This window comes from Triticum urartu, chromosome 1A (assembly GCF_056163025.1).
Source record: "Triticum urartu cultivar PI428250 chromosome 1A, HENAU_Tu73, whole genome shotgun sequence".
Lineage (NCBI taxonomy): Eukaryota > Viridiplantae > Streptophyta > Magnoliopsida > Poales > Poaceae > Triticum > Triticum urartu.
Genome location: NC_141873.1, coordinates 122,060,147 through 122,077,961, shown reverse-complemented (window position 1 = coordinate 122,077,961; position 17,815 = coordinate 122,060,147). Strand labels below are relative to the sequence as shown.

General features: G+C 43.8%; 2 protein-coding genes across 3 annotated transcripts; one reads left to right on the top strand and one right to left on the bottom strand.

Moving 5' to 3' along the window:
* LOC125515088 (LOB domain-containing protein 15) lies at nt 1–1,815 on the top strand. Its single transcript, XM_048680534.2, has 3 exons — nt 1–97; nt 320–611; nt 1,257–1,815. Exons 1-3 carry the CDS (start codon nt 84–86, stop codon nt 1,662–1,664), a joined length of 714 nt encoding a protein of 237 aa, XP_048536491.1. The 5' UTR covers nt 1–83; the 3' UTR covers nt 1,665–1,815.
* A 521-nt stretch (nt 1,816–2,336) lies between these two features.
* LOC125550640 (uncharacterized) lies at nt 2,337–9,361 on the bottom strand. 2 transcript variants are annotated; one of them, XM_048713674.2, is made up of 6 exons: nt 9,054–9,361; nt 8,446–8,626; nt 7,984–8,068; nt 7,755–7,809; nt 2,944–3,082; nt 2,337–2,867 (listed from the first exon to the last, which is right to left on the bottom strand). In XM_048713674.2, exons 2-6 carry the CDS (start codon nt 8,620–8,622, stop codon nt 2,748–2,750), a joined length of 576 nt encoding a protein of 191 aa, XP_048569631.1. In that variant the 5' UTR covers nt 8,623–8,626; nt 9,054–9,361; the 3' UTR covers nt 2,337–2,747. The 2 variants fall into 2 exon arrangements, with proteins under 2 accessions (XP_048569631.1, XP_048569640.1); XM_048713683.2 differs by lacking the exon at nt 7,755–7,809 and adding an exon at nt 6,846–6,900.
* Between the last annotated feature and the right edge of the window lie 8,454 nt (nt 9,362–17,815).

The window sequence follows — 17,815 nt, the reverse complement described above, 5'->3', positions numbered from 1 at the left end:
GGCAGAGACACACAACCTAGAAGACACTTTTACCAAAACACCTCACTTCCATCCCTTGCCCCCCTGCTCTCTCCCTTGCCTTCATGTCCACTGCAAGGTATGCTCAAAGCTCAAAACTACTTTCCGAAATACCAAGCTAGATCATACAAAAAATGATTTAGGAATAGCTAAATTCATGCACTGTCTCTAGTTAGAATCCTCTGCTCAAGCTTTGCTGTGTCAATGGTGCATGGCGCTGTGTGGCAATGGAATTAGTTGGAACCCTAGCTATAGCCATGGTGAATTGGTGATCTCATGCTATATACATCTTCTTCTTCAGTGACTGGCAGCAAGACCATGAGGTAGGGAAGAAGATTAAGAGTGAGTCGGCGGCGGAGGCGGACCGGATGATGGCGGCGGCACGGAGGAGTAGCAGCCTGCCTGCAGCAGGCGCAGGACCAGGATCGACACCGTCGTTCAACACGATGACCCCATGTGCCGCATGTAAGCTGCTCCGGCGGCGGTGCGCGCAGGAGTGCCCCTTCTCGCCTTTCTTCTCGCCGTTAGAGCCGCACAAGTTCGCCTCCGTTCACAAGGTCTTCGGCGCGAGCAACGTCTCCAAGATGCTCCTGGTAATCTAATTTAGTCTAATTTCCTTCCATTGCTTGCTCTTTGACTTTTAGCATAGCTTACTTCTATCCCTTCTGAGCTCGTGAAATGAACTGGTTTTGTGCCACTGATTTTGATGAGATATAGCATAATTATTGTGAATACCTCACATCTCGCAGTATTTCATTAGTTCACATGGTATTTCTGGAAACCTTTGTTAACAAGAGAATTTCATTTGTGGTATTGCCACAACTCACAAGTCAAGGCAGCAGTGGCTGTTCTTGCAGATCCAAAACCCTAAGTTCCCCTGGATCTCCTCTCTTTTTTCCATTATGTTTCGGGCGTAATCACTAGAGATTTGTGTATGGTTTGAGTCACATTTGTGCATCTTTTGTTCCGTAAAAATGCTAAAAGTTCTCTCTAAACAGCAATAAATACTGTATAAAATGTTTGCCTCCCAAAATCCAAAATCCAAAATCCAAATTGAAGTTTCCCCATTATCATCTCAAGACAAGTATACATCAGGGCATTTCTCTTTTACTTTTTTTTAAGAGAGAGATGTGTGACTTCATCATCATTTTGCTCAAAATCCTTCAACAAGTTGAACCGATCGAAGTGCTCCAGCTGATATTATTAGCTAACGCGTACCTTGACGCGCATGCATGCAGGAGGTGCACGAGAGCCAGCGCGGCGACGCGGCCAACAGCCTGGTGTACGAGGCGAACCTGCGGCTCCGCGATCCCGTCTACGGCTGCATGGGCGCCATCCTCACCCTGCAGCAGCAGGTGCACGCCCTGGAGGCCGAGCTCGCCGCCGTCCGCGCCCAGATCCTCAAGCACAGGTACCGCCCTGCCGCCGCCGCGGCGGCGTCCGCGGTGCCCAACGTGCCCCCGTCCTCGCACGCCTCACAGCTCCTCGCCGCCGGAGGCCACCGGCCGGCTGGGTCGCTGGGGCTGGCAGCGCCGGCGGTGGGGCCTGTGGCTTCCGCGTCGTCGTCAACCACGGTGTACGCCGCGGCGTCGAGCTCCACGGACTACAGCTCCATCACGCATGAGAATGTTCCGTTTTTTGGTTGAGGCCGTTGTACTAGTCTAGCGTTAACGACTGAGACCTTCTTTGAATGTAACTTAATTTTTGTTTGCCTTTTTCTCTACACGTAGTAGACCTTGTGAAAATACTGGAATAACAGGCTTTTTTCAGAAATTATTTTGCTTTAATTTGTGTTCAGGGGAGCTCATTCAAGCAAAATTTTATAGTATCCAAATTCATGGTAGTGATTTCTAAATTGCTCTAATTTGCTAAGGTGTCCAAGTCTTGGGAACACAAGCCCTAGCCGAGTCCAACAAGCTAGCGCGTGATACTCCCTACTCCATATGAGGTGTGTTTGTTTGACTGCATTGGGATCTTTGCATATGCGATGCATGGGGCACTCCTCTCCTCACATGCTTGTCTGTGCACATTTCATTTCGTTTCCATGCCACTCTTCTCATTTATGTAGCATACGTAGGAGACACAGATGATTCTTTAACAAACCTTTCCATCTCCCCATACATCGGTCGATTTGATCTATACTAGTGATATATGAGAACAACGTCAGTGGCGAATATCATGTGAACCGTTTGTCTTTGACAACAGCAGCGTGCACATTCAAATGGCAAGGCAGTACTACTGTACTCCCCTGTCCACAACTGTAGATTTGACTTCTAGTTGTCCTCAGTGCAAGATTTTGACTAGTAATGCCATAAAACTAATCAGAAAAAGAAACATATTATTACGAAAAAATCTCAGCAAACAAAACCATGGCTTATAATAAAAAAGAATCCAGCAATCGTTTTCATATAGACAACCAAATACTTCTAACTATACCACTGGTCAAGATTTGAAAACCAAAAGGTTGATGGCGTAGATCCCATGGTGGCCTGCATTGTCGCCAAAGGAACAATTCAGAACATGGACGATAGTTCGTACCATCTGAGAACTCTCGGTACTAGCTGTTAAGTGCAGTACACTGTACATTCACATCTGAAAATCTGCAGGCGTTCACCCCAATAATTAGCGGCCCTCGCATTAGTGTGACCTACCTCTAGCTCAGTTTGGCATCTAAGCTCAACTGCATCCCCTTTGCCGACCGTCGCAATCACACCAGATCGCCAACAGAGTCACGCTTCTGAACGGTTCGGTTTAGAAACTGCAGAATGCCGGCTTGTGCATTCAGAATCTGTGAATGCGCAGAGAGCTCTCCAGATAGGGACCAACATTTTGACAGGTGGGCGGAATTTCTGCGATAAAGCTTCATTGGATTGCTGAAATTTTGTCGGAACAATTAAGTGATAGATGATAACACATAATTTTTACCTGGAAAACTAGCTTGAGCTCCTCCTCATCACGCAGAAGCAACGCCAAGCTCCAGTAACAGGTCACAGGTGTCACACACTCGTTCAGCAGTGGCTTTAGAATCTTGCCAATTGGCACAAAATGACGGTCAACTCTTCCGCTAAGAATCACAAATTAAAAAAAAAGTGAGAACAACAGCTGTAACCAAATTTCCAGTAGCATGGATACTATTTCCTAAGCAAAGAAAAGTTAAAGAAAACATATCCCTCTGAGGCAAAACCCTTGAGTGATGCTGTTTATGATTTTGCGACACCACGGAAGCAGATTTAATAATGAAATTATTTAGTTCACTTCAATATTGAGCCTTTCAGAGTGCTTAAGATACGAAGTGCTTGACGCCAAGCAAGGAGTTCATAACACAAAAACAAAAACATAGACATCATTGCTCGGCGACTTGATCTGAAACCAACATCAACAAAGTCTTACCCACCAGGAACAGAGTTTTGCTCTAGGAGTCTTACCCACCAGGAACAAAGTCTTACTTACTGTCTTACACCATATTGCTAGAACAATCAACAACAACAACAACAAAGCCTTTAGTCCCAAACAAGTTGGGGTAGGCTAGAGGTGAAACCCATAAGATCTCGCAACCAACTCATGGCTCTGGCACATGGATAGCAAGCTTCCACGCACCCCTGTCCATAGCTCGCTCTTTGGTGATACTCCAATCCTTCAGGTCTCTCTTAACGGACTCCTCCCATGTCAAATTCGGTCTACCCCGCCCTCTCTTGACATTCTCCGCACGCTTTAGCCGTCCGCTATGCACTGGAGCTTCTGGAGGCCTGCGCTGAATATGCCCAAACCATCTCAGACGATGTTGGACAAGCTTCTCCTCAATTGGTGCTACCCCAACTCGATCTCGTATATCATCATTCCGGACTCGATCCTTCCTCGTGTGGCCACACATCAATCTCAACATACGCATCTCCGCCACACCTAACTGTTGAACATGTCACCTTTTAGTCGGCCAACACTCCGCGCCATACAACATTGTGGGTCGAACCGCCGTCCTGTAGAACTTGCCTTTTAACTTTTGTGGCACTCTCTTGTCACAGAGAATGCCAGAAGCTTGGCGCCACTTCATCCATCCGGCTTTGATTCGATGGTTCACATCTTCATTAATACCCCCATCCTCATGCAACATTGACCCCAAATACCGAAAGGTGTCCTTCCGAGGTACCGCCTGGCCATCAAGGCTAACCTCCTCCTCACACCTAGTAGTACTGAAACCGCACATCATGTACTCGGTTTTAGTTCTACTAAGCCTAAACCCTTTCGATTCCAAGGTTTGTCTCCATAACTCTAACTTCCTATTTACCCCCGTCCGACTATCGTCAACTAGCACCACATCATCCGCAAAGAGCATACACCATGGGATATCTCCTTGTATATCCCTTGTGACCTCATCCATCACCAATGCAAAAAGATAAGGGCTCAAAGCTGACCCCTGATGCAGTCCTATCTTAATCGGGAAGTCATCGGTGTCGACATCACTTGTTCAAACACTTGTCACAACATTATCGTACATGTCCTTGATGAGGGTAATGTACTTTGCTGGGACTTTGTGTTTCTCCAAGGCCCACCACATGACATTCCGCGGTATCTTATCATAGGCCTTCTCCAAGTCAATGAACACCATATGCAAGTCCTTCTTTTGCTCCCTATATCTCTCCATAAGTTGTCGTACCAAGAAAATGGCTTCCATGGTCGACCTCCCAGGCATGAAACCAAACTGATTTTTGGTCACGCTTGTCATTCTTCTTAAGCGGTGCTCAATGACTCTCTCCCATAGCTTCATTGTATGGCTCATCAGCTTAATTCCACGGTAATTAGTACAACTCTGAACATCCCCCTTGTTCTTGAAGATTGGTACTAATATACTCCGTCTCCATTCTTCTGGCATCTTGTTTGCCCGAAAAATGAGGTTGAAAAGCTTGGTTAGCCATACTATCGCTATGTCCCCGAGACCTTTCCACACCTCAATGGGGATACAATCAGGGCCCATCGCCTTGCCTCCTTTCATCCTTTTTAAAGCCTCCTTCACCTCAGACTCCTGGATTCGCCGCACAAAACGCATGCTGGTCTCATCAAAGGAGTCGTCCAGTTCAATGGTAGAACTCTCATTCTCCCCATTGAACAGCTTGTCGAAGTACTCCCGCCATCTATGCTTAATCTCCTCGTCCTTCACCAAGAGTTGGCCTGCTCCGTCCTTGATGCATTTGACTTGGCCAATATCCCTCGTCTTCCTCTCTCGGATCTTGGCCATCTTATAGATGTCCCTTTCACCTTCCTTCGTGTCTAACCGTTGGTAGAGGTCCTCATATGCCCGGCCCCTTGCTTCACCAACAGCTCGCTTTGCGGCCTTCTTCGCCATCTTGTACTTATCTATGTTGTCTGCACTCCTATCCAGGTATAGGCGTCTGAAGCAATCTTTCTTCTCTTTAATCGCCTTCTGGACATCATCATTCCACCACCAAGTATCCTTATCTTCGCTTCTCCTTCCCCTGGACACTCCAAACTCCTCAGAGGCCACCTTACGAATGCAAGTCGCCATCTTCATCCACACATTGTCCGCATCCCCTCCTTCCTCCCAAGGGCCCTCCTTAATGACCCTCTCCTTGAACACCTGAGCTACCTCCCCCTTGAGCTTCCACCACTTCGTTCTAGCGACTTTGGCACGCTTATCCCGCTGGACACGAATCCGAAAGCGGAAGTCAGCAACCACCAGCTTATGCTAGGGTACAACACTCTCTCCAGGTATCACCTTACAGTCTAGGCACGCACGCCTATCTTCTCTTCTCGAGAGGATGAAATCAATCTGGCTAGAGTGTTGGCCACTACTAAAAGTCACCAGATGCGATTCTCTCTTTTTAAAGAGGGTGTTAGCTACAATCATGTTGTAGGCTAGAGCAAAGCTTAAGACATCTTCTCCTTCTTGATTCCTGATGCCATAGCCAAAGCCCCCGTGCGCCCCTTCAAAACCTGTGTTAGATGTACCCACGTGGCCATTGAGGTCTCCTCCTATGAAGAGCTTCTCACCAATCGGTACACTCCTAACCATGTCTTCCAGGCCTTTCCAGAATTCCCTCTTGGTGTTCTCATTGTGGCCTACTTGCGGGGCATACGCGCTAATAACATTGAGAACCAAGTCCTCAACTACCAGCTTGACCAGGATAATCCGGTCCCCACGTCTCTTGACGTCTACCACTCCATACTTGAGGCTCTTGTTAATCAAGATGCCTACGCCATTTCTGTTTGCAGCCGTCCCCGTGTACCACAGCTTGAAGCCGGTATCCTCCACCTCCTTCGCCTTCTGTCCTCTCCATTTGGTTTCTTGGACGCTAAGGATATTGCTAGAACAATCTCCTTCAGAAAACCGTTGAGCCTACAGCATACTCTACCCTCATAGGATTTATGATTTATCAACGTGATCCAGAGCAACCAGCAGTTAATAAACAAATCACGGGATGTTGCCATTTCTCTTGTTTACACCAAAAGAAAACGGATTACCTCCTACAACATGAGGATTGCTTGTTTGGAAAGGAATTGCTAGCTAACGACAGCAGTCTACCTATATCCACTCAGATAAGTAAGCAGGTACAAGTCCCCAATTCATCTGGGATGGTTGACACTTATAATTGGTGGCAAATGCATCCAACAGCTAAAGACTAAAGCAGTCATCCATATTGACCATCTAAACTGTTCATCCTATACCCACCTGTAAGATAACCTAATAGTTCCCGCCAACGATCCAGTTGTCACTTCACAGTGGAAATATACAGTAAGATGGTGACAAGAATGGGCAATAGTAAGAACATAATTTGAAGATGATTGGTGATTTCTCATAAGGAGGCTGGTAATACCTCCAAAAATGTATTTCTAGCTGAACCCCAAAAGATGGCATTATCACTACCGACTCTGCACACAATGAAACAGGGAAACCCGATAAGAAACATGCTGTTGATACTTTTTTCAGCATCGTCTAATACAATTGCCTGGATACTATTTCCTAAGCAAAGAGAAGTTGCAGGAAACATATCTCTCTGAGGCAAAATCCTTGAGTGAAGCTGTCTATGATTTTGCGACACCACCGAAGCAGATTTAATAGTGAAATGATTTAGTTCACGTCAATCTTGAACCTTTCTGAGGGTAAAGATATTATGTACTTCAAGCAAAGCAAGGAGTTCATGACGCGCAAACAAAACCATAGACATCACTGCTCAGCGAATTGATCTGACATCTAAAAAAGTCTTACCCACCAGGAACAGAGTTTTGCTCTACACCAAATTGCTAAAGCAATCACCAAATTGTTAGTCCTATATGATTTATCAATGTGATCCGGAGCAACCAACAGTTAATATACAAATCATCGACTTGTTGCCATTTATCTAGTTTGCACCAAACGAAAACAAATAACCTCTACAACATGAGGATTGTTTGTTCAGGGAGGAATTGCTATCTAACAGAAGCAGTCTACCTATATCCACTCAGCCAAGTAAGAAGGTATAATTCCCCAATTCATTTGGGTCAGTTGACACTGGAATAATTGGTGGCGAATGCATCCAACAGAAAGGCTAAAAGCAGTCATCCATTTTGACTATCTAAACTGATCATCCTACACCCACCTGTAAGATAACCTAATAGTTCCCACCAATGATCCAGTTTTCAATTCAGAGTGGAAATATACGGTACGATTGTGACAAGAATGGGCAATAGTAAAGAGCGTAATTTGAAGATTGATTGGTGATTTCGCATAGGGAGGCTGATAATACCTCCAAAAATGTATTTCTAGCTGAACCCCAAAAGATGGCATTATCACTACTGACTCTGCACACGAAGAAACAGGGAAACCCGATAAGAAACATACTGCTGATACTTTTTTCAGTATGGACTGTGAATGGTTATCATATGCTGGTGCGATCTAAATGTGCAAATCAACAATAGACCATGTCTACAATATGCAGAAAGACCCTACAAATTTATCCCTGAGGAAGGATTCACCTTTCTTCACTGGTTTGTATTGCAAACATTTCGCAACCAGAATTCCAAAGGTAACACTCCACACTGACTGAAGACACAACTTTTCCTGCAATATTCAACCAGGTCAGTACCAATATACAGTATGTACCAGTTATGTCAAACTATATGAATCTAGGGTGGTCAACTAAGCAATGATATTCTTTGATTACTACCGTAGAATCTAATGATTTATTTCAAATTTTTCACATGAATTATACAAACATGAAATGTGCACTTGTTCTGAATAAACAAAACATTTGAACGTGTTTTTACTTCCTAGAACACAATACACAATTGGTCATCTTAAAGCTTTTGCTACAATGTCTGATGAACCTAACTCTTACGAGTATAGGACCAACAACTAGGAAATATCGACTAAACTGCTCTTTCCTCATTAACTTAGCCCTCTTCTGATTTCTGGTAGTGATTTACAACAGAAGTTACCTTTCCCAGCAATGATCGGCAGACAATTGCTAGAAGTAAAATGAGGCCACAGTATGACAGCAGAACACGGGTTCTGCTCTTCTTAACGAAAATCTCATGGATATCAACTCCCTTGTCACCATGATGCTTGTAAGTATACATGCCACTGGATGTTTCTCCTTTCTGTTCTTGTACCATGGTCCTACTCGATTAAACAAACAACTGCAGCATTAGGCACCAAGGTACTAACTAAGACTGAAACCAGACATTATACATGACAAAGTGCTGAATTACAAACTTGGAAAAATCGTCTGCGACAGGAATATGAAGATGATTAAGAAATATTTGGTCCATCATAAAAAAACACAAACGACAACTGCATGGTGTAAATTGGTACAGACTGTTTATTATTGCCAAACCCGGTATAAGCTGCAACTAGTGCCTAATTAATTTGTTGTTGTGTGCATTGCTCTATCAAAGGGCAGCATCAGAGGCTCATCAACTTTAGGGAAACCATCAAATCTACCCCTCATTCGAGAACGCAACAATTCCTAGATCAAAAAGCAATTCGGCATGTGTGCTTCACTTAACCCCCATTTACGCAAGCATAGTTACTCAAAAACCAATACCTGCGGGCTGTGGCCGAGCCGGGACACCGGCAGCCGGCGAATTCGGAGGAGCACGACTGCACGAGCAATAGGGATGCGGGGGCGGCTACGAGGACAACCAAGATCCAAACTCCCGAGAACGCGGTGGCACGGCCAGGCCGCACGTATTCGGCGCGGAGGGAAAGGTCAGGGCCTCGCGCCCCGCCGGCGAAGGGATACGGTCGCGGCGGCGACGCTGCCGCCGGCAACGGGGACGAGCAAGGTGAGTTGCAGTTGCAGAGTTAGGAATTTTTTTTTTTGAGGGGTTGGTGGGTTGGGCTTCTCCACGTGAAAACAAGTTGCACTAGTTGTTATCAGGCCCTGGTTTGGGCTCTAAAAACCAGCTACCTGATAAGTCATTTATGGGCTTCTTTTGTTTAGTACGTCGGACCACCATTACCCTCGAAAACAATTTATTTCCCCTTTCTACGAAGTACTCTAAGAGCAAGTAAAATAAGATGACATAAATAAGCTATAAAGACTTAAATATTACTATCTATGTACCAAAATATAAGACATTTTAAGGTTAAAATAGCCTAAAAAACATCTTATATTTTGATATAAAGGGAATATAATTTTGCTAGTTGAAGGAGAGAGAAGAGAAGCAGGCTGTAAATTAGTAGCCAGCTGCAGCACAAACCCCAAGTCACTTTGCGAGATTGTAAGGTGGGCCAACTATTAATGAAGTAATACGTATTTCCTCCATTTCACAATGTAGTGCACCCGTTGGTTAAATGTATGGTCAAACTTAGATATCGGGAGTGGTATAATATTTGCTCCCGTCACAGTCGGTCTTATTGGTTAAATGTATGGTCAAACTTAGATCTCAGGAGTGGTATAATATTTGCTCCCGTCGCAGTCGATCTCATTGGTTAAATGTATGGGTAAACTTAGATCTCGAAAAGTGCAGACGCACTACATTGTGGAATGAAAGGAGTATTTAAAACTTACTACTGCACATGTCAGTTATTAGGTTGGCTCTAAATACATGGCAACTCCTTATAGATAATTGTTGGTTGTATTATTAACCATGCTCTAAGTCAGCACTCTATGTGATTTTTTTTGAAAGGGGTTCCCCGCCCCCACTTTATTAAGAGCATGGTAATAGTATAGCCAAAGCCTATATGAAGTTGTCACATTATATATAACCAACTTAGTAGTCCACACGTAGAATAATTAGCAAAAAACATTTACGACTTTATCACAACTTGGTTCATCTTCTTCTCTCACAAAGTTTCTTAAAATCCATGCTGCAACTACCTACTAATCTACGACCCATTTTTCTTCTTTCACCTCTTCTTTACACTCCAACTCAGTAAAGAAATTATCTTAATTTTTTAGCGCCTCCTCACATCATTTTATTGTACTTGCTCTAAAATAGAGGCAACAACCACCACGCTCAATGCTCAACAGCTCTCGGCCGCAACCAAAAATAATTGTAATGGAACTATTTCAACCTTTGGAATCTCTCGCAGGGTTCAAAAAGCATCTAATAGGTTACAAATGAATAGTAGCCTACATAGATAGCAGCAGCATCAAAAGCTACTACCAAAGTAACCTATCAAATACCAAGAAGATCAGCTCCAGGCAATCTAAGGAGTTTCCCATAATGAAGATCGAGCTACCATGGGCCTTTGAGGAGCAGAGTAGCCTAGGCATTTGTACGCAATACTTTCCATTGATGAACAAAAGCTTCTACCAAACTCTCGATGCATTTCAAGCTTCGTCATTTTCGTGCCTGGAAGCTAAATCCTTATGTAGCACCACAAGCTCCACAAGTTAGTAAAAGTAACTAAATTAATAATAGCATCAGCCTGCTTCTTCTGCAACTAGGGATATGTTTGGTTGCCTGCATATGGCCCAGCCTGGTCCACGCGGGAAGAACTTGGCCGGTTTGGTTGCGTGCGTTTACTGTGCGGTCCGCATCACACGGAACTTAAAGCACGTCCAGGCCAGACCCAGGGGAAACGTCCGAATCGGCAGTAGCTCGTGAGCCTGGCTCGGGCGAGGCAGGGGAGGGTGACGCGCTTCTCTCCTCGTGCGACCAGGGAGGTGGCGCGAGCTCGCCCGCGTCGCCGAAAAATCGGCGAGAGGATTTCGGCTCACCTCCCGCCGAGTCCACCCCTATTTAGCCCCCTCCCTCATCGCCCTAACTCCCGTCATCATTTTCCCCCGTTCGAGCTTTCCCGCCGACGCGCATCGGCACCGATGAGCAGGTAAGCGGCGCATCTTCATCGACCGGCAGTCGACGGCGTCGGCGCTCCTTCACCGGCCGATGTTGATCTTCTTGATCTTCTACGACCGCCCCCTCGTCCTCGAGCTGCAGTCATGGCCTCTGTGAGTTCAATCCCCCTTTCTCTCTATCCCTTCTAGTTAGATCTGAGCTGCAGTTAGGGTTTGATCTAGATGCATGGTTGATTAGTGGTCTGATCTGTGAGCTCATATGGTTGATTGCTATGCTGCGGTTGCAATTTGTGGTAGGGCTAGATGTTCAAGCATGTAGTAGGCTAGATTAGTAGTAGAGTTTGAAGTTGAACCTTGTGCTTGTGTTGGTTCGTGCTTAGATCTGTGATTTGTAGCTATTGGTGGTCCATTTATAGCATGTTGTTTGTTATAGATGTATGTTCGTGCTCATAGATTGTCCGGTATGCTTAGTATGATAGCGATGAACCATATGTTCTTAGTATGATAGTGATGAAGCATGTGCTTGCTATGATAGTGATGAACCATGTACATGTATGCTCCTGATTTCATGGATTGTCCGCTATGTTGTGTGCTATGCTTATTGTCAATGCATGCTACGATTGTAGGACATGACCACGCAGACGCAAAATCTTAGTCAGGCCCCTGTCCCGTCCAACATCCAGTTTGCTCCGTCGTTTGTCGAGGACTCGCAGCCTATGCCCGAGATGGCACCTGATTCAAAGGTGTTCGCGTCTGATTCCCTCTAGGTGCCAGTAATGCTCGTTGAGCCAACTCCTGCTTCTGCTGTTGCCGCTGCACTTAAGATAGCAACGAAGAAGGCAAAGAAGGATGGTAGGTCGAACAACATGAAGTGGCAGCCGTTCATGTCCACGTTCATGCTGAATAAGATGTGCGAGCTCATCTCTAGTGGAGTTAGGACTAACAAGGGCTTCAAGGAGGTGCACTTAAATACCGTTGCGAAGCAGGTGTTCGAGTTCTGTGGGCAGGAGGTGTCTGCCACCCAGGTGTACAACCACCTGAGGAAGTGGAGAGGTCGATGGATCTAAGTGTCCAAGCTGAGGGACCTTAGCAACGCCTCATGGGATGAGAACACTTGCTCCATAGTTCTAGAGGCAGAGCACTACGCCGGCCATGTCACGGTTAGCTCACGGCCCTCTTCCTTTTCATATTGTCCACCATTGCCTACTCCTAATCGTAACTAACAACACTTGTGTTTCATTGTTAGGACCACCCAAGGGACGCTGAGTTCCTCAACACACCCATACAAAACTACAGCCAGATGCATCACATCTTCTACTTCGGGTTGGCAACTGGGAAGCATGCCATGAGCTCGGGGGAGCCTCTTGGTTCTCCCATGCTAGACTTCCCCAGGACCCCGGACGTCGAGGTCCTTGATGGCCCTGACAAGCCCTTCGTGAAGCCCTTCGACAAGCCATTTGACTCCGTCCATGATAGGAAGAGGAAGAGAGGAGGCCTGATGGAGGAGGAGATCAATGTCTTTTGCAACATGACTAAGGCGGTGAAGGAGGTGGCAACAGCCATCAAGGAGTCTGACTTGTATGGCGCTGTCATGACCCAGGGTGGTTTCAGCGACGAGGCTTTCATGGCAGCTCTCAGCCACCTGCTTAACAACAAGCCCCAGGGTGTTGGGTTCGTTGCCATGGCAGACGCTCACAGGGTGCTGTGGCTCAGGAACTGGCTGGGCAAGCACTACTACTAGAGTAGTGCTGCCTGTGAGCGTGCATGATCCCCGATGATGACGGCGTGGCGACGATGACGATGACGACGTACATTTTGTGTAGCTAGGGCTCAAAAACTATTTGATGGTCTGTATATTTTGGTGAGGTGGTATATACTAACCCCTCACGCTGATGGTGAACTTGTGATGGTAGGATGACACCCTCTTTTGGATGTGGTGGTAGGTTAACATCAAGGTAGTGCTAGGTAGAACTTGCTATGCCGTATGATCATACATGCTTTATTTCTTCTCTTCTGCTTCATTGTTGTTTGTGTGCTACTTTGATTGCTACTTGTCTACTCCGTTGATTTGCTGCTTCAACTCTTACTCTTGTGCATTGCTAGGCCAAGTGGTATGTCGTGTTCATCGGTAAGGCTCCAGGGGTTTACAGTTCATGGGAAGAAGTCAGTGCACAAGTGACATCGTATAGCAACAGCAGCCATAAAAGGGTTCAAGACTAGGCAGGTAGCAGAACAAGCTTATTCCGACTGGGTGCGAAAGCACGGACGCAGCAATGTTGACAGTGGAAAGGTTGGAGGTGTTAAGGTGGATCGTCAGTTTGGGCTGAAGCTGAAGAACTTCATCATCTTCAACCAGTTCATTGCCATTGCTGTGTTGTGGCATTGGTGTGCTAGGTATGATCATTGTGTGAGTAAGCTCACCAACTAGAGTACAAGGTAAGCACAACATGTACGCCGTATGCAACCAAATGCCGTGTTCATGTGCCGTTCGGGCCAATCCAGGCAACCACACAAAATGCAGTTGCGTATTACCTGATGCAGGGACACTAAATGCAGGCAACCAAACAACTTGCAGATGACGTATTAGGGCCCGCTTTTGCTCAACCAGGCTAGGTTGAAAAGTATATGCAATGTAGGAACTGTTCACAACAGCAACTAAACACGCTCTAGAAGACAACTAGGGATTTGAAAGAGCACGGTATAACAATCTTCAGGATATCAGCCACAATAAACCAAGTATATTTGCAACAATGCAATCAAAGATAAGTTTTGTATGAAATCTCCTATTTACCGCTCACTGCGGCAAAAAGGAGTCGAAACTCACAAGGGACGACGCAGTGGGCAGGTCCACTTGTCATACTGTCATACGTGCGAGGCCATCCAGTTTTGTTTTGTTTCCTTTTGTTTTTTCTGTTTCTTTTTATATACTTCTTTTCTTTCTTTATTCCATTTTATGTTGTTGTAAATTCAAAATTTTCATAAAATGTTTAGAATTTAAAATTTTGTTTAGAAATTCAAAACTTGTCCAGAATATAAAATGATCATATTTTTCAAAAAAATAATGTTTCTAAAAAATTGTTAACATTTTCAGAAAGTTGTTCAGAATTAAAATTTTTGTTCACAATTTACAATACATGTTCGAAAATTCAAAAAATGTTTGGAATTTTTAAAATTTTGTCGTGTTTACAAATTTGTTCCCTTAAAAAATTGTTCTCATTTTCAAAAGTAGCTCGTGTTTTTAAATAATGTTTAGAATTTTCAAAAAATTTGTCCCACTTTAAAAACTATTCAAGTTTTCAGAAACAAATTGTATTTTTTAAAAAGTGTTTGGAATTCCAAAAATTGTTCACATAATTTTTTTTAAAAATAGTTTTTTTAAGTTGAGTTTAAAAAAATAAGAAATGTTTTGAATTTTTATTTAGATGTTTTCAAATCTCGATTTTGCGGTTTGTTCTTAAATATTTTGCGCCTGCTATCAATAACCGCCAGCCATCAGTTCTAGTGGCTAGCAGTGGGAGTTCAGGAGTATGAGGTCACGAGTTCGCTAGCGCACTGCGTTTTTTTGGGATTTTTATGTCGAGCGCTAAAAAAACAACTCGCTCGTGCCCCAGTGGGGAGAGTGAGCCGGGGTGTACTTTGGTGTGATTTGTAACTCTGGATTGTTCAGTTGTCAGTATAAATTTAGCAATAATAGAGTCAATTCCTGCTAAGTTAAAACAGAGTTTGGTCTGGTGTAGTCTGAAACTCTGAACATGTTCAGTTCACAGAAAAATTCTAGTAATATAGGCTTATTTGCTGCCCGGATGAGATTGAAGAAAATTCTCGCAAGGGTGCTCTTGAGGTTGCAGAGCTCGACTTGGTTGAGTGTGATTGTGTGAGGCATATTCGGTGATCTTGGGTCTAGCTACAGGGGTGTGTGTGTGCTTGCTGGTTTTCTTCAGTTAAATGTGCTTTGTATGGATTTCGGGTCCTGTTTCCCTCATTTACGGATCAATTCTCTTCTTCTTGGCATTGCGGGGACCCCTGCTCTCTTGACGAGGTTTATCAAAACAATATATACATAATCTGAGATTGTACAGGACATGGAATAGTATAACTGTCTTTTTTTATGAAGATAAAAATAAAAAACCTGCTTATAATGAGCTCTAAAATAAACTCACAAGCCTAAAGTAATTGCTTATCTCTACATAAGTTCAAGCAATGTGCCCTTTTTACCACACAAAAGTGCATGGTAAATAGAAATTACAATTTAAATTCTAACTAATAAAATATATCTTAGAAAACTAATAACATTCAAGCAACATAAATAGGCTAATTAAGTTCCAAGAAATATCCTGCATGAATGCGTGGTTATTTCTGTCACCTCAAGGGTCAATGTCTTGTCATTTTTACCATGAATGGATAAACAGCACAACTGAGAGGCGCACCAACAATTTCTACATGCTATCCCTTCCTTCCCATATATAGTATAAACCCAAAAAAAGGTACAAATACTACAAATCCATAGTACTCTTAGTCTCTAACCACCACTCCACCAGCCTAACCCCCTAATAATTATATGAGCAATAAAAGATCAAAAACATCCTGGTCTGCAAAAACACCAATGCTTTGCTCCTACTACTAATCAATCTCTTGCGGCTAGCAGGGCCAAGGTGAAGCCAATCATTGACTAATACTGAAACCCCACGCTAATTATCATTAGCTCCTCCTCCTCGCCTCCTTAGCTGTCTTTTGGAAGTAAACTAACGGAAACAAATCAAGTCGGCATGGGAATCAGTGCATGATTTGGTCTGCACACCTTAATTCGTGCAGCAGCATGTGTGTATGCCCATTTGTTTTCTTCCTTTGCTCGAACTATGTGTTGTTATCGCAGCTCCTTGTGATGGTACCTGATCCAAGAGCTCACGCAAGCCTATTGTATGAAGTAGTATATTCAGATCGAAGTCTGCAACTCTGTATGAGCTGTAGAAGCAAACAAAAATATGCAAGTGTTCTCTCCCATTTACCACTGATGATGCATGCACCAATGAAAATGGCAATCCTGCCAAATGCTCTGAATATTGATATGTTTTGATTCGTCAGATTCAGCTGCCTAGTGGCGAGGAAATGTGGCGTGTCTGAAAGATGTGTACTAGTATGAAATTAGTATGCATGAGCTCCGAAAAATGTGCATGAATTTGTGCCTTTAAATTCAGAAACATCAACTAGAGCAAGGAAAGTAGGAAACTTTCCAACTAGATGCGTTAATCGGCTCATTGCACATAGGCATGTGTGTGATTGTGTGAAGGAGTTGTCATTCCGTTGAGTAGAAATACTGAAGCTTTCAAATCTTTGGGACAGACTGCAGGATAGGAGTGTCTTGTATCAATGTCAGAGTAAGAGTGGGGAGGCTTCTAGTTTTCTGCAGAGGATTGATTCCCTCTCCAATCACAAGGCCAATTATTGTTGCTGGTGATTGATGTGAGAAGACCACTCTGCTGTGACAATTGAACAACTGTGGCTTTCTGTCCTATCTGAAGTGATTTTGTTGGATTGGCGAACTGGGAGAATATTGCTTTTATTTCTTTTGGAGGTTCCCAGAGTTTCAGTTCTCAGATAAGTAATGAACTTTTCGTTTTCAACAGCATAGCGTACTTGCTTGCGCCAATAATCAATAACATTAATCAGGAATATTTTGATGGCATTGGCACCTAAAGTGAAAATTTCTCTAGCAGAGAACAGCCGAAGCATGCACCTCTAGAAATGGAAAATAAAATGCTTTAGCACACATTCTTAAGCAGTTACTTTAAAGTGTAGTAGCATCCTGATATTCACAAATGTTACCTGATATTTATGGAAAAGTTGTAGAAAATTCACAGGTTGTGATCATTGACATTATGTGTCATTTTCCTTTGCATATTTAAGTAGGTAATTGTTCTCTAGTTGGATGATTATATTGAGGGTACCGATCAGATGCATTTGCTAATGCCTACAATGAGTAGTACTACTGGCACAGAAGGCATGGTTTCAACTTTCAACGGGGAGGCATCAATTACAAAGCTAGAATAAGCACTAAAACCATGGCCCAATAGCTGGCTTTACTTAAAAATGCTGCTTGCTAGGGTGTCTTTTTGTCAACCTCCACATGAAATTTAAGAAAGAACCATCAATCATTCATGGTCTAATGATGTATGTCCCCCACTATTAGTTAGCAAATGATGATTAGAAACTAAGGCATGATTGGAAATTAAGGCTTCGTTTCTAATCTAACCTTCGATATGTATCTTGGTTGTGAGAAGAGACCAAACTTGTGCTTGGCTCCATGGATTATTTGAAGGTAAGCAGTGAGGATTGATTGACATTACCACTAGTTTGACCTTTAAAGGATGAACAGATTGAAACTCCATACACACAAGTTGTGGCATTGTTTTTTCTTTCCTTTTATTTTCTTGAGAAAAAAAGAAGCACATGCCCATTTTCATATGTTATCCTCCTCCTTGAGCCAATCAAACACTCATCCACAAAAAACGGAGGATAGAACGGAACAACAATAATAGTTGGAGGAGAAAAAAGGGCAGTAG

Excerpts from the sequence above, each read along its gene's own strand:
- LOC125515088 (XM_048680534.2), top strand. Across the intron at positions 612-1,256 it reads ACGTCTCCAAGATGCTCCTG|GAGGTGCACGAGAGCCAGCG; the intron begins GTAATCTAATTT and ends GCATGCATGCAG.
- LOC125550640 (XM_048713674.2), bottom strand. The coding sequence starts at position 8,622 with ATGGTACAAGAACAGAAAGGAGAAACATCCAGTGGCATGTATACTTAC. Across the intron at positions 7,810-7,983 it reads ATACAAACCAGTGAAGAAAG|AGTCAGTAGTGATAATGCCA; the intron begins GTGAATCCTTCC and ends CTTCGTGTGCAG. Across the intron at positions 3,083-7,754 it reads CTAGAAATACATTTTTGGAG|CGGAAGAGTTGACCGTCATT; the intron begins GTATTATCAGCC and ends TGTGATTCTTAG.